We start from the raw sequence: 13,771 nt of genomic DNA on the forward strand, positions 1-13,771 counted from the left end.
GCCTTGTAAAGGTTATGTCCCACCCGAGTAGAAAGCACTCTGTGGCTCTTCTATAGGCCTGCAATTCTGGAATAAAAATGCTTGTCTAAACACATGTGATCCCGCCAGGAAACGGTAAAAACAGAGACAAGGACAAAGTTAGGCACGGGGAGATGAGCACATTGCTAAGAAAGCGATTCATAAAAATTGCTAGATCTTTGCATTTTGCTTTGGGTAGATATTTGTCCGTCCTCTCCCTCATCTCAGTGGTCAGGTGTCTTATAAGTCTGCTTGTTATGGGCAGGGGAACAGAATTTATAACACTATTCTTTAGTGTGTGTATGGGTATGAGCATGCAATTTTAATTTTACTGAGGCCATTGCAGGCCCTCTCATTCTCTCTCTCTTCCTCTAGGTCTCACCGGGATGCTAGGTTTGGGCATCGTGGCCCCCAATCTAGCCTTTTCTCAGATGGTGACCACCTTTGGCCTGGCGGGCATTATTGGTTACCACACTGTCTGGGGAGTGACCCCTGCTCTCCACTCACCACTGATGTCTGTGACCAATGCTATCTCAGGTTTGTCCTTTGTCTTTCCACCTCTTAGGCCGTCATGGCCTTTGCAGCCCTGGGAGTAGTTTCAATGAACTTTATAAAGGTCAGCTTCAAATCATGAAATCCTGGTGTCTACAGCAGTCACTGTAGTGACTTGGGGACTCCCAAGGGCGAGCGGGCTTGTCAAGGCGGATGTCATAGAATACGTCGGCCCTTCCTGCATTCCCCTTTCCAACCCATTAATGGACCCATTAATGTTACTTCCAATTATCATGTACTGTAAGGAAAGGATTCCAATGGTAAAATTTAAAACCGGAGAGTGTTTTGCAGAATCAGTTACCACAACCTTTAGGATCTCTTCTTAGAATCAACAAAACATTGAATCTAGCAAGGTTGTGATAGGCTGCATATGGCTTTAGTTGGCTATGATGGTTAGAGGTAAGGAACCAGCCTGTCAAGAAGTGTTACCAGGCACCTCTCTTTGGTGAGAGCTTACACAGCAGTGCATGCGAATGCAAGGAACTTCTCTCTGACTCCTAGCAATGGTTTAGATGTGAGGGAACGAGCCCCATCTAAGTAGCCGGCATGACTGAGGGCGTGATTATCTCTTGGAATGCCGTAGGCATACCACCTAGAATTTCTGCCGGGAGCACGTCCAGTTTTAAAATGTGCTGTATACAGGAAAGCTCAAATTGGTGGCAACCTGATCAGTATCTTCAGACCATGCTTAGTTCCTTTTAGTTTGGTTACAGTGTTTCTTTCAGTCACATTTCCTTATAAGCAGTGTTCTAGTCAAGTTGAAGGTCAGATCCTTATGCCAAAGGGAGCAGGGTGTGTTAACCTTTCACCACGATCGTCTTCAAGTAAGAAAGATGCACAGGCGCTTATCCATGTTTTTGATCAGGAAGATTGTCCTTCCCATTTTTGATGAAGTCGTAAGAAGGCTGCTTTGACTTTGGATATTGGATCCTGATGTGACAAGCGTTTTGGGTTTTCACATTGGATTTGGAGAGGTTCCTGAACTTATTCACCATGGTGATGTTTTCTTTCTAGGTTTGACTGCAGTTGGTGGGCTGGCGTTGATGGGAGGGCATTTTTATCCCTCCACAACTTCCCAGAGTCTTGCTGCTCTTGCTACATTCATATCATCAGTCAACATTGCAGGTAGGAGGAGAGCAGAATGAAGAGGAGGAGAAGGAAGAAGAGGAGGAAGAGGAAGAGGAGGGGAGGAAGAGGAGGGGAGGAGGAGGAGGAGGGGAGGAGGAAAGAGCTCAGATTGCTGTTTTTGACAAAGACGTAGAAAGCAAAATCAAGTTGTATAAAGTAGACTTTGTGAGTTTAGGAATTTAACTGTCCCTGTAAAAATGACTTCTCTCAGACCACATCGCTCTTTCCTTTTGAAGGAAAGTCAAATATCTTGCCTATATGTAATGGTTAGAAACTGTATTGATAAAGAACCAATCCCTCCATACCCTCAGCTACCTGTGTTCTGCTAGAAACTAACTGGGAAGTCATGGAACGCATAGTTTTGGATGACGTTGACTTCCGCTGTCACTGTGACATCTGTAAATGAGTAGAACTGCAGATAAGATTGTAGTCTACTGACTTATCACGACTGTGGTGTGTTCCTGAAAGGCTAGCACATCACTCATGCATGACCCTCATCTGATGCTATTTTTATAGCTAAAAATTACTTTATGGGTCCAAGGGACCAGGTGACTATTGATACAGTATATGTTCATTATTATTTGTTACAGAATTTGATAAACAAGAGTAACCTATCAGAGAAAACACTGACTTTTGACCCATTGTGTTTTCAAGCTTTTACGTGGCTGTTTACTTTTAGTCCTGCAGAACCAGTTGGCCCTACATTTTGATAGCAAGTTTTCTTCCTAACTGTATTTAGGGTTTCCCCATATTCATCCATCCTAAGGGAACTGGCTTTGATAATAGAGTGATTCTTGCTTTTGAGGTTCAAAATACTACTTGAAATAATAGTATCACTTTGTGATACTTAGTGATAAACGTATACTTAAAATAAAGAAATTGTAGCATATGAAAAAAAGTCATGCTATCTGACCTGACACCTCTTGCCTCTGTGTTTCTCTTGCTGTGGTAAGGTGGTTTTCTGGTGACTCAGAGAATGTTGGACATGTTCAAGCGACCCACGGACCCTCCAGAATACAATTACCTGTATCTGCTCCCTGGCGGCACCTTCGTTGGGGGATATTTAGCAGCTCTCTATGGTGGTTATAACATCGAAGAAGTAAGAGACCTTTGAAAGTTTTCATTTCTACTACTGTGTCTTTCTCCCTTTTAGAATTAATGTCACCAGCAGAATTCCAAGTATCAAGAATATGCGGCTCGGTCAGCAAATACAGTGGTGACCTAGAAACACCCAGTTCAAGACAGACCATCCCAGTGTCCTAAGGATGAGGAGCCGATGTGGGCTCGGTTGTTAGTTTCTAAGGTTTTCACATGCAGAAAGAGCATTAGTACCTTCCGGGGTGCCTGGCTGGATTGTTGTAAGGACACAATAGAGTAACCAGTAATCAATTTGAAAGGTTTATATTTCCCTCCTCTACAGATACATTACAATCACTGCTTGTTAACAAAAGACATTATGCAATACACTTATGACAATATAGAATTTAACATTTTTTACCCTGTAAGGCAGTGGTTCTCAATCTTCCTAATGCTGTGACCCTCTAATACTGTTCTTCAGTTTGTGTTGAGCCCCAACCATAAAATTATTTTCATTGCTATGTCACAACTGCAATTTTGCTACTATTATGAACAATAATGTAAATAATAATAATAATAAAAATAAAAATAAAAATAATAATAATAATAATAATAATAATAATAATAATAATCTGTTTTCTGATGGTCTCAGGCAACACCAAGTGGGTCATTTGAACCCAAAGGTGTCTTGACCCCTAGGTTGAGAACCACTGTCATAAGGGGTAGGGAGATAGGCCAGTTGGTCAAGCACTAACTGCACAAGCAGGAGGGCATGAGTTTGAGCCACAAAACCTGTGTAGAAAACACTGGGCGAGGTATTGTAATTTTAGTGCTGGAGAGGCAGAGACAAGCAGATCCCTGGGCTTTGATGACCAGGAGAGATAGCTTACATGGTCGTCTCCAGGAAAGCAGAAAATGCTCTTTCAAAGAACAAGGCAGAATGGCCCCTGAGAGAGGACACAGAGGTGGTCTACTGACCTGCATACATAAGCGGACATGCGCACACCCAGTTTTATGCTGTATGCTAACGATCAGGTGTGAACTGAGAAAGTTCCAGGGTAAAATATAAAACGAGCTGAGGCTTTTCTGTGAGTTACATATTTTACATTGCTTTCCAGTGAATGCCACTGGGTCTCATCTTCTCGGATGGCAGAAAATAAAATCATGTCTTTCTTGGTTTCTTCTGTGCTCCCAATGAGCGGTATTCCCAGAGTGACAAGATCTTTTTGGAGAAGAGTGGAAGCTGGAAGTCTAGAGACTCAGATCTGAACTTCAGATTTTCTACTTTCTGATCTTACCTTGGAGAAATTACGTCATCTCCTAACGCCTCACTTCCACCTTTTCTAAAGTGGGGACAGTGGGTCCTTCCTCGAAAGGCTTCCATGAGACTGTTACAGTATAAGTAAGGCATATACATGACTCATGTATGACTCATGGCACCAGTGACAGGGATTATTGTCTCTTAGCACTTAGACGTGTTTACTGTTTTCAAATGTAACAATAAAGTACCTCACTTCAATTTAGGTACTTTTTATATATTTGTGTATACTATCAAACCCAGAAGACAGCCAGCCTGTATAAATGGTGTAATTCTAAGTACAATGCAGAGAATGTCATGTTTTTATTTTCCTAATGGGTAAGAAACTCTTTTGAAGTGTTAGAAGAATTCACGTCCGTTGACTGTCTGAATTTAAATTGTCAGAGAGTTACGTTCCACAAGGGACTCTCCCCGAGCCAACAGACCAAAGACATTAATAATGTCTTTCTCTTCTTTCCTTTGTAAAGATCATGTACCTGGGTTCAGGTTTGTGCTGTGTTGGGGCCCTGGGCGGCCTTTCCACTCAGGGAACAGCTCGACTCGGCAATGCCTTGGGCATGATTGGGGTTGCAGGAGGCCTGGCAGCTACCCTTGGAGGCCTGAAGCCGGACCCACAGCTGTTAGCTCAGATGTCCGGAGCAATGGCGATGGGCGGCACTATCGGTGAGTGCTTGTGGGCTGGCGGTGGGTGGTGCCATCGGTGAGTGCTTGTGGGTTTCTGTCTTTATATGCACTCAGTGTCCTGCATATGTCTGAAGAGAGTTAGTTTGGAGACTCAGGTCTGAAGAGCTCCTTAACACTGAGGGCTTAATTTGAGGAATGCATCGCTGGGAGGATTCCTCCTAGGGTAAACACCACCCAGGTTATTCTTACTCAGATACAGCATTTGTAAAACACGGGGAAGTGTGTCAACTGGGTTAGAGAGTGATTAAAAGAAAAACCCCAAGTGTTGTGAAGTTAATTTTCTTTTACTGATTGCGACCTGCATTACTGGTTATAGGGTGGGGGACTGGGATGCTCACATGTAGGCTCATTTTTGCTGTTGTTGTTGTTGTTCTGCTGATTATAAACTTCAGTAGAGGACTGTTCTTAAACGTTAAACTTTCAAACACCACGTGTAACTGAGTTAAAAAAAAACCCGTTTTAATCTTCTCTCCTGTTGTGTCAAGTAGAGTGTCTTCTCTACTCTCTGTTGGAGATCTTGTCAAATTTTCAGTAATTTTGTGAGCTGGTTTTAAAATAGAACCGTTACTTACACAAGCCAGGTGGTGGTGGTGCATGCCTTTTGTCCTAGCACTTGGAAGGCAGAGGCAGATGGATCTCTAGGACTTTGAAGCCAACCTGGTCTACAGAGTGAATTCCAGGGGTCCAACGAGAAACCCTGTCTCAAAAAAAACAAAAACCAAATCAAACCAAAACAATCCCCCCAAATTTAAATTACACCAGAAACAGAGGTAATACTAATAACATATACTGCATTGTAATTATTGTACTAGACTCTTTAATACTCTCTCGAGGTCGTTTATGCCTCTTGTATGTTTATGTAGAAGTACTAAGTAACGGCAGGCTGTTACAATTTCTTCTTCAATCTCATTCAATGACATAAAATTGGCAGGTTGAAATTGCTCCTGGTGGAAGAATGGACAGACCTAAGAAAGTGATGTGAAAAATTTAATATAGCTTAGGCTTAAGATATGACCGTGGTTATTAAATTGTGATTTACAAAAAAACAAGCAAATATTCTTCTTGTGCTTGGAAACTGTTACCATAGTGAAGAAGTCCCCCACATAGTTGTTACAGGGGCAAAGTTTTCACTTGCATCTTATGGTTTGTACCACGAACCTTAGCTTTTCTTTCATTATACCTGTAAATATAAGTAAAATATTTGCTGATGTTTATGTGAGAAGCATGCTTATTGGTTGAAAATTCTAGGTTTGCTCCAGGTATGAGAACTTAGCAGAAGTTACCAGAGTCATGCTATGAAAAGTCAGGAATCTTTTTGGAACTTGGAATAAAGAATGCTGCATATGTTGGGGCTGGAGAGCTGGCGCAGTGCTTAGACGTTCTTTCTGCTCTTCCAGAAGCTCTGAGTTCAGTTCCCAGCACCCACATTTAGGCAGCTCACGACCACCTCTAACTCCAGGTTCAGGGGATCTGATGCTATCTTCCAGCCTTCATACCCCACCCCCACTATTGTATATTTTATTACTTGAAAGTTGTACCACTCACCTTTATATAAAGTCATATATACACCTCCCCTCCTGTGATCTGGCTGCTGCATATTTCCCAACAAAGCATTTGCTTTAGGCTTCCTCTTGTACTTCCTCTGGAAAGTACAAAAGTGGGTCCTTTGGTAACAATTCCGACTTGAAGGAAAATGGTTGTCGTATGTTCCTGGTGGGAAATTGCTTACCTGTGATCTTAAACAAGTGTTTGAATCCCCACTCCTTGTTTCTCCTCACTACCTCAGTTAAAATCCTTTAGAATTAGGGAATTTATTACCTGGGATTTATCTTTCATTTTTGTCTCTAGCCCTACTAATCTGGAACCCAAGCTTAGTTCTGTTTTACTCAAAATTCCGTCCGTTAGTGCCATGCATAGGTGTAAGCCCTGGTCAAAGAGAGCATGGGACATTCACTCAGGGAGGTGCGTAAGTCGTAAGGACTTATAAGGAGGTGTCGCTGGAGCGTTAAGTGGCCTTCAGAAGCGTGTGTACAGGATGTATCCGGAGCCTATGAGAGAGGAAGCACACACTGATGCCGTACGCTGTTATTTGATGTCGGTTAGATGAGGCGAGAAAAGGAGCTATTTTGACACGATACGCATATAGCCAGTATTTTTCCCGCCACACCATCCTTGTAGGAACATTCAAGTTCGTACTGGGAGCCAGGTAATGTCATTGTGACAGTGATGTAAGCTCTGTTTTTGTGCTTGTTCTTTCCCATGGGTCTGTCAGGTTTACTGTGCCTTTGACCTTTGTTCTCCATCAGGACTGGCGATTGCAAAGCGGATCCAGATCTCCGACCTGCCTCAGCTGGTTGCTGCTTTCCACAGTTTAGTGGGTCTGGCGGCGGTGCTCACGTGCATGGCCGAGTACATCGTGGAGTATCCACATTTCGCAATGGACGCCACTTCAAATTTCACCAAGATTGTGGCCTACATTGGCACTTACATCGGCGGAGTCACCTTTAGTGGGTCTCTAGTTGCCTACGGAAAATTACAGGGTAAGCGATTTGATATAATGTGTGGGGTGTATATGTCTATTCTTCAGGGTACCCATGGGTCTGTCTCAATTTTAGAAAACCCCTGCAGAAGTGAGGAGTGATTTGTGTAGCACTCGGACACATGTAAAACATTTCCCCCTGAAAATGACGACTCATTCTAATTCTTAGAGAGTCTAAGCTTTGTGACAATTTTTTCTGCAGACAGGTAGTAATGGAAATCAGTACACAAGAATTTGTAGACATTAGTGGATATTTGATAACACGTATGAACAAAGAAACAACTCTGTAGCCTTCGTTTAGACATGACTATATATTGTCTGTGGAAATGAAGTCCTGTTTCCTAGAGTAGAGACACACTTACTGGATGCGTTTGGTTGACAGAACTCATCCTGAAAACCAGCGCGGGCTTTAGCGCTCTGCCACGGCAAATTTTACTACTGTCACGTGGAATCATGAAAATGGAAGCTGAGGGAAAAAAACCCAGAGAGCCTCTGTGTGGTGCACTCACAAACGAGTCCCTAGAGAGACTCGTTTGTGATGTAAAAATATGTTTTTGCCTCTGGATAATAAAGTTATTAAGTGGGGTAAACTTCCATTAAGCTTAAAAAATCATAAGTGAACTCCAAGTCTATGGCATTCTTGTCTCCGGCTTTTTCTTTAGAAATAGCTAACAAGGGTTCTCCCTGGGGCTCAGTTGATAGCATTGGAAATGCTAATGTCCCAGAACTCTGAACTGAAGTTGTAAATAAACAAAACCACACTTAACAACTCCTGTGTTGGTCACACAGGGGGAAAAAAAAATCAATTTTTAAGATTCCATGACAGAGCATGTGGTCAGTGTGGGGAAAAGAACAGTTAAGTCAAACCATATTTTCCTGTCTCTGCTAATTTGTTACATACAGAACTCTTAACATGCCTTTATGTTTCATATCTGGTGCTATACATCGGTATCTGAAGTACTATACCATGATTCTGATATTACATTTTGGTAATTTAGGGTTAAGGGACGTGTGGGGTTTCCCACAGCACACTCTAGGCTCTGACTACGATCTGCTTTGGCCCAGGTATTCTGAAGTCAGCCCCTCTGCTGCTCCCTGGAAGGCACGCGCTCAATGCAGGCTTGCTGGCTGCTAGCATGGGGGGAATAATCCCATTTATGGCTGACCCTAGTTTTACCACAGGCATCATGTGTCTGGGCTCTGTGTCCGCACTCTCTACTCTGATGGTAAGTACCTGGAGAGGGAGAAGTGTGTACGGAGAAAAGAGCTGGGAATTAGACTACAATCTGGTCGTGCTTCTGCTCTTTTAAGATCCCCAAGGGAATAAACAGGTCTAACCATTGGTTACAAAGTTTAAAGTTTAAAAAGTATGAGAAGAAAATCACGTTCTATGAATCGAATATTTGAGAGTCATCACATCTGACACCTTTATTGCTCCGGAATTTTCACACTACCAACCTGCTGGTGAACAGGAATTTTAAAAGCCAAGGGTTTTTAACTCCGTTTGGTAGGCACCTACTCTGCCAGGTTCTGCAGATAATTCTTTGAGATTTATATAATATGTGTAAGGTGGTCACAGCCCATAAGTTGCTCACATGTTCCTTAAAAGATATAATATAGAATCCAATAATTATGTAGAATGAGGTGCGGTTAATAAACCCTGTGTATTCACTGGGAGGGTTCATTCTTTGTGGTGGGTTTTCTCGCTCTCCCGTCTGACTTTTGCACATAACATATCGATGTAGACAGAGATTCTGTCTCCGTGTTCAGTTTGGGATTTTATTAGTAGAGGATGCTGTTACATGAAATTCTGTTACTCATTCTCACTTCACATTCCTCTAGACTGGTTTATACTTTGTAGATAGTCCTTATATTTTAAGCTGAGAAAAAAAAAAAACTTACAGCACAGAGCTAGCTGTCTAGTGATTCCTTACCAAATACTGACCCTGGCTCAGAAGGACAGGACCTGTGGCATACGAATGAGACTTATTGGTGAGTTATCATGTAGTCAGGCCATGGCTTCAGTACAGACACTATAGGACACTGAAAAATGACTTGAAATTCTCTTTGTGTGCCTTATAGTCCGGCTTTCCTCTGTCTCATCTGGTGATGATTGTTTTGTTTTATTTTAAATGAAATAATTTTTGTACTTCTAATCTGACGAAGCAGAAGTCCCTATATTCAAACCAATAATAAAGAAATTTAAAATGAGAAGAATTGTCACTTTTGAGAAATGATGAATATATTTAAAAGGAACTTATACCCAATAGGAAAATATCCCCATAACCCCAAAGATATTTTTATATTGGTTTGGCTTATATATTCACACAGAAACAGAGCACAAAAATGGAGGGTATACAGACCGAGTAGTGAAAATCCTCCCCCATCCTTTTTACTTTCTTGTATTTAATAGCTTTGGGTTCCATCATGCACATTGTTTGTGCTCTTTTTTAGATGCAGTGGACTCTGTTGTATTCATCTCGAATATTGATAACCATTTATAATTTAATTTTTTTAACATTATTTTTGTTTTGGAGCAGCTAACTTGCTTAAACTGAAGTTCTCTTATAGCATAACAATGACGTATGTTGTTATTTTACCCTTAACAGAATCGTTTGGCCTCTGACGGACAGTCTAAGTGTTAACTAGAGATTTGGGTAGTGTTGATTATGTATAGCACTTGGGGCTCCTTTAAATCATTCTAGACTGCTCCTTTGTGGGATGTTTCTTTTTCACTCTTCAGCTGTCTTTGTCACCAAACACATGTCTTCTGGATCGTCAAACAAGTAAGACCATGCTGATGGCCTTAGTTTTGTCTCCTCTACTTGATACCAGCTGGGCCCTGACTTCAGTCTAAAGCCATCAGGAGCTGGGTATATCAAGACACTCATTGGTATATTTCATTTTTCCAAGGGAGACTTCTTTCCAGTTTCTGCCAGTTCTCATCACTTTTTTTATTTAGGGAATTTTTGGGGGTGGGACTAAGTCTTTACAGTCCACGAGAGAGTTGATCATATAGGAGACTTGGTCATCACCGAGAACTTGTATGATGGATATATATATTAATTAAAAAATTAGAATGTTTAAGAAGCAGGATGTTGAACGTTAGAGGCTTGATTGCACGTGCTCACGTCGGGTTCTCCTTCGCTTTTTCTGGCTAGGGTGTGACCTTGACAGCTGCCATTGGCGGTGCTGACATGCCTGTTGTTATCACTGTGCTAAACAGCTACTCCGGCTGGGCTCTGTGTGCGGAGGGCTTCCTGCTCAACAACAACCTGCTGACCATTGTGGGAGCGCTCATCGGCTCCTCGGGCGCCATCTTGTCGTACATCATGTGTGTGGTAAGAAATGAGAGAGGAAGTGACCCGGAGAAGTGCTCGCCGCTTCTGTTTGCAGTAGAAATAGATCTACTGGTTTTCATTATTTTCAGCAGAAATATGAGGATTTGTTTTAGAGGAAAATTTTAAGACTGCCTTAAAGATATCCATCTTTAAGGAGTTGGGAAAAGCTTAAAAAGTAAAACTCTTCTAATGCCGTTTCTATCTGGAGAGTAACACATACTATTTATTAGGGGAGGATTTTTTTCCGGTTCTTGTTTGTATAGTACTGTGCTTTTGCTTGTCTGACCTTACTGTATTTATCCATTCAGAATCCTTTTGTCTTTCTGTGGTGTGAGACAGGCCCCTCGCTAGCCTTGAATTGGGGATTTGAACCCTCGTTCCTCCTGCTGTAGTCTCTCTTCCCAGTGCTTGGGTTACAGGAATGCAGGATAGGCTGTACCTAGCTTTCACTTAAGTTTTAGGATATTACATACGATAGTCTTTTCTTTCTAATCATGAAAGACTCTGCCTCTAAAATCTTATTTAAGGGGCTTTATGGTGATCTGTCATGTGGATATACAAAGTTCATTTAATTTTTCCCAGCACTTCACAGCTTAGGTTGACTTTTTTAAATTTATCTCTGTGCATAGCACATCTTTGACATTTTTCATGTGTTTTACTTTACTGTTTGAAAATTTCATTTCCCTATATGTATTTTGATGAAATTCATTCCTTTGATGGGTGGGACAGCACATGCTTTAATCCAACTATTTGGGAAGAGGCAGCAGGGGCAGGGGAAGGAGGGGGATGAGGGATCAGGGGTGGGAGGGGGAAGGAAGGGATGAGGGATCAGGGGTGGGAGGGGGAAGGAGGGGAGGTGTGGGGGCAGGGATGGGGCAGGAGCATTTTGTCAGTTTGAGGCCAGCCTGGCCAGAGTTACACAGTGAGACCTTGTCTCAAAAAGAAAAAAAGAAATCCACCTCCATTGTCTTCCTCCACTGTTCCCACATCCCCAGAACCACTGCTTCTTCCCAACTTCATGTGCTCCTTTTTTAAAAATTTTAACTGTCCCCCCCTCCCGCACTCAGTCCACTCAGTGTTCATGGGTGTAGGACGGTCTGCTAGAGCATGGGTGGCCTCTCTGGGACTACAGCTCCCTCTTTGAGTCCCTGAGAGGCCATCAGTTGGCAGCAGTTCCTCCGCTAGGGTGGGACTTGATCTCCCCCATCCGTGCGTTTTCAGTTTTGTAAGATTGAGTTCTTAGAAAGACTGCATTCACGGTGAGAGGCTTTCTATACTCGTGTGTTTCCAGACAGCTTGTTCTGACCTGGGTTTCTCCTGCTCATCTATGAGAATGCCTATCATTGAAAATTTATGGTGAATGAGACTTTTTCTGTAATAGAAGGATCCAGAACAGAAAAGTAGCAACATAAGTACTTCCCAACTTCCTTTTTGTTTTGTTAATTCCCTTCTTGATAGCAAAATGTATCTTGCAAATAACTCTAAATTTGACTTAGAGCTCTGTTAATAGTTATTCCCTACAGGACTGTTCTGGATTACTGTTGAAGCCCACTTGCAGTGCTTTATAACAAGTTAAAAAAAAAAAAAACAACCCTGCAATGTTTTCAGTGATTATATCTTTACCAAGAGTATGTGAGATACAACTCTGAACATTTGAATAAAAAGAAAAGCTCACTTAACAAAAACTACCCCAAAGCTTACAAACACATCTTAGGTTTACAGATAACCTTAATGTGTCATACCTTAATAACACGATTATATACCCCTGTGCTTATATATATATGTATTTCATTTCTTTGAGACAGGGTTTCTCTGTGTAGCCCTGGCTGTGCTGGAACTCACTTTGTAGACCAGGCTGGCCTCGAATTCAGAGCTCTACCTGCCTTTGCCTCCAGTGTTAGGTAGTGTGTCTGGCTACAGTTTTTTTTTTTTTATTAATTAAAAAGACTGTTTTTGTGTATGGGTGTTTTGTTTGTATGCATATCTGTGTATCATTTGAATACCTGGTACCCGCAGAAGCCAGAAGAGGGCTGGAATTGGAGTGACAGGGGGCTATGAGCCACCTTGGGGATGCTGGCCCTCAAATCTGGGACCTGTGGAAAAGCAACCAGTGCTCTTAACTGCTGAGTCACCTCTCCAGCTACCTAGTTGTTTTTTAAAAATAGTATAGAATAGAGTTTATTCAGGGCATGGAGAGTTAAGAGGTTAGTAGGGGTAAAGAAAGGAAGAGAGAGAGAGAGAGGAGGAAAGAGAAAGAAGAAGGAGGAGGAGGAAGGAAGGAAGGAGGAGGAGGAGGAGAAGAAGAAGAAGAGAAGAAAGAGGAAGAAGAACGAAGAAGGAAGAAGGAAGAAGAAGAGGAGGAAGAAGAACGAAGAAGGAAGAAGAAGGAGGAGGAGGAGGAAGAGGAAGAAAAAGGAAGAAGAGAAGGAAGAAGAGAAGGAGGAGGAGGAAGAAGAGAAGGAGGAGGAGGAAGAAGAGAAGGAGGAGGAAGAAGAGAAGGAGGAGGAGGGAAGTAGAGGCTGGCCATGTGCATGTGGAGAGAGAGGGGGAGGGGGATGGGAGGACAGAGCAGGAGCAGTAAGGCAAGAGCAAGAGAGAACAAGAGCTTTTTCTTTTAAAAATGTACTATTTTTTGAATGTACATTAATTGAACTTGTCACTCTCTCTTCCTTCCCCTCTCCAACATCTCCCATGTCTCCCGAAAATTCAAGGTCTTTCTTTTCTTTTCTTTTCTTTTTTTCCCCATCTTTATTAAACTGGATATTTCTTATTTACATTTCAAATGTTATTCCCTTTTCGGGTTTCCAGGCCAACATCCCCCCAACCCCTCCCCCTCCCCTTCTATATGGATGTTCCCATCCCCGTCCTCCCCCCATTACCGCCCTCCCCCCAAGCAACCCATTCACTGGGGGTCCAGCCTTGGCATGACCAAGGGCTTCCCCTTCCACTGGTGCTCTTACTAGGCTATTCATTGCTACCTATGCAGTTGGAGCCCAGGGTCAGCCAAGTCCCTGGAAGCTCTCAAGGCCTTTCTTATATGTGTAGACAACACACCCAGTCTATTTCATGCTGCTTGAATGTATAGTGTCCAGGGCTGACCGCTTGGGATTCCCT

At 42.4% G+C, this 13,771-nt stretch overlaps 1 protein-coding gene across 6 annotated transcripts in view; it reads left to right on the plus strand.

Annotated features, from left to right (window-relative positions):
* The window catches only part of Nnt (nicotinamide nucleotide transhydrogenase), a 93,992-nt gene that overhangs the window by 50,856 nt on the left and 29,365 nt on the right, over positions 1–13,771 (plus strand). For all 6 annotated transcript variants that reach the window (XM_032898852.1, XM_032898857.1, XM_032898854.1 and 3 more), the window contains exons 11-17: positions 394–555; positions 1,585–1,695; positions 2,652–2,797; positions 4,561–4,756; positions 7,084–7,317; positions 8,382–8,542; positions 10,478–10,657. In XM_032898852.1, the coding sequence (XP_032754743.1) occupies positions 394–555; positions 1,585–1,695; positions 2,652–2,797; positions 4,561–4,756; positions 7,084–7,317; positions 8,382–8,542; positions 10,478–10,657 (1,190 nt within the window). The remainder of the gene's footprint in view (positions 1–393; positions 556–1,584; positions 1,696–2,651; positions 2,798–4,560; positions 4,757–7,083; positions 7,318–8,381; positions 8,543–10,477; positions 10,658–13,771) is intronic.

The sequence above is a fragment of the Rattus rattus genome, chromosome 3 (assembly GCF_011064425.1).
Source record: "Rattus rattus isolate New Zealand chromosome 3, Rrattus_CSIRO_v1, whole genome shotgun sequence".
In the NCBI taxonomy this organism is placed as follows: domain Eukaryota; kingdom Metazoa; phylum Chordata; class Mammalia; order Rodentia; family Muridae; genus Rattus; species Rattus rattus.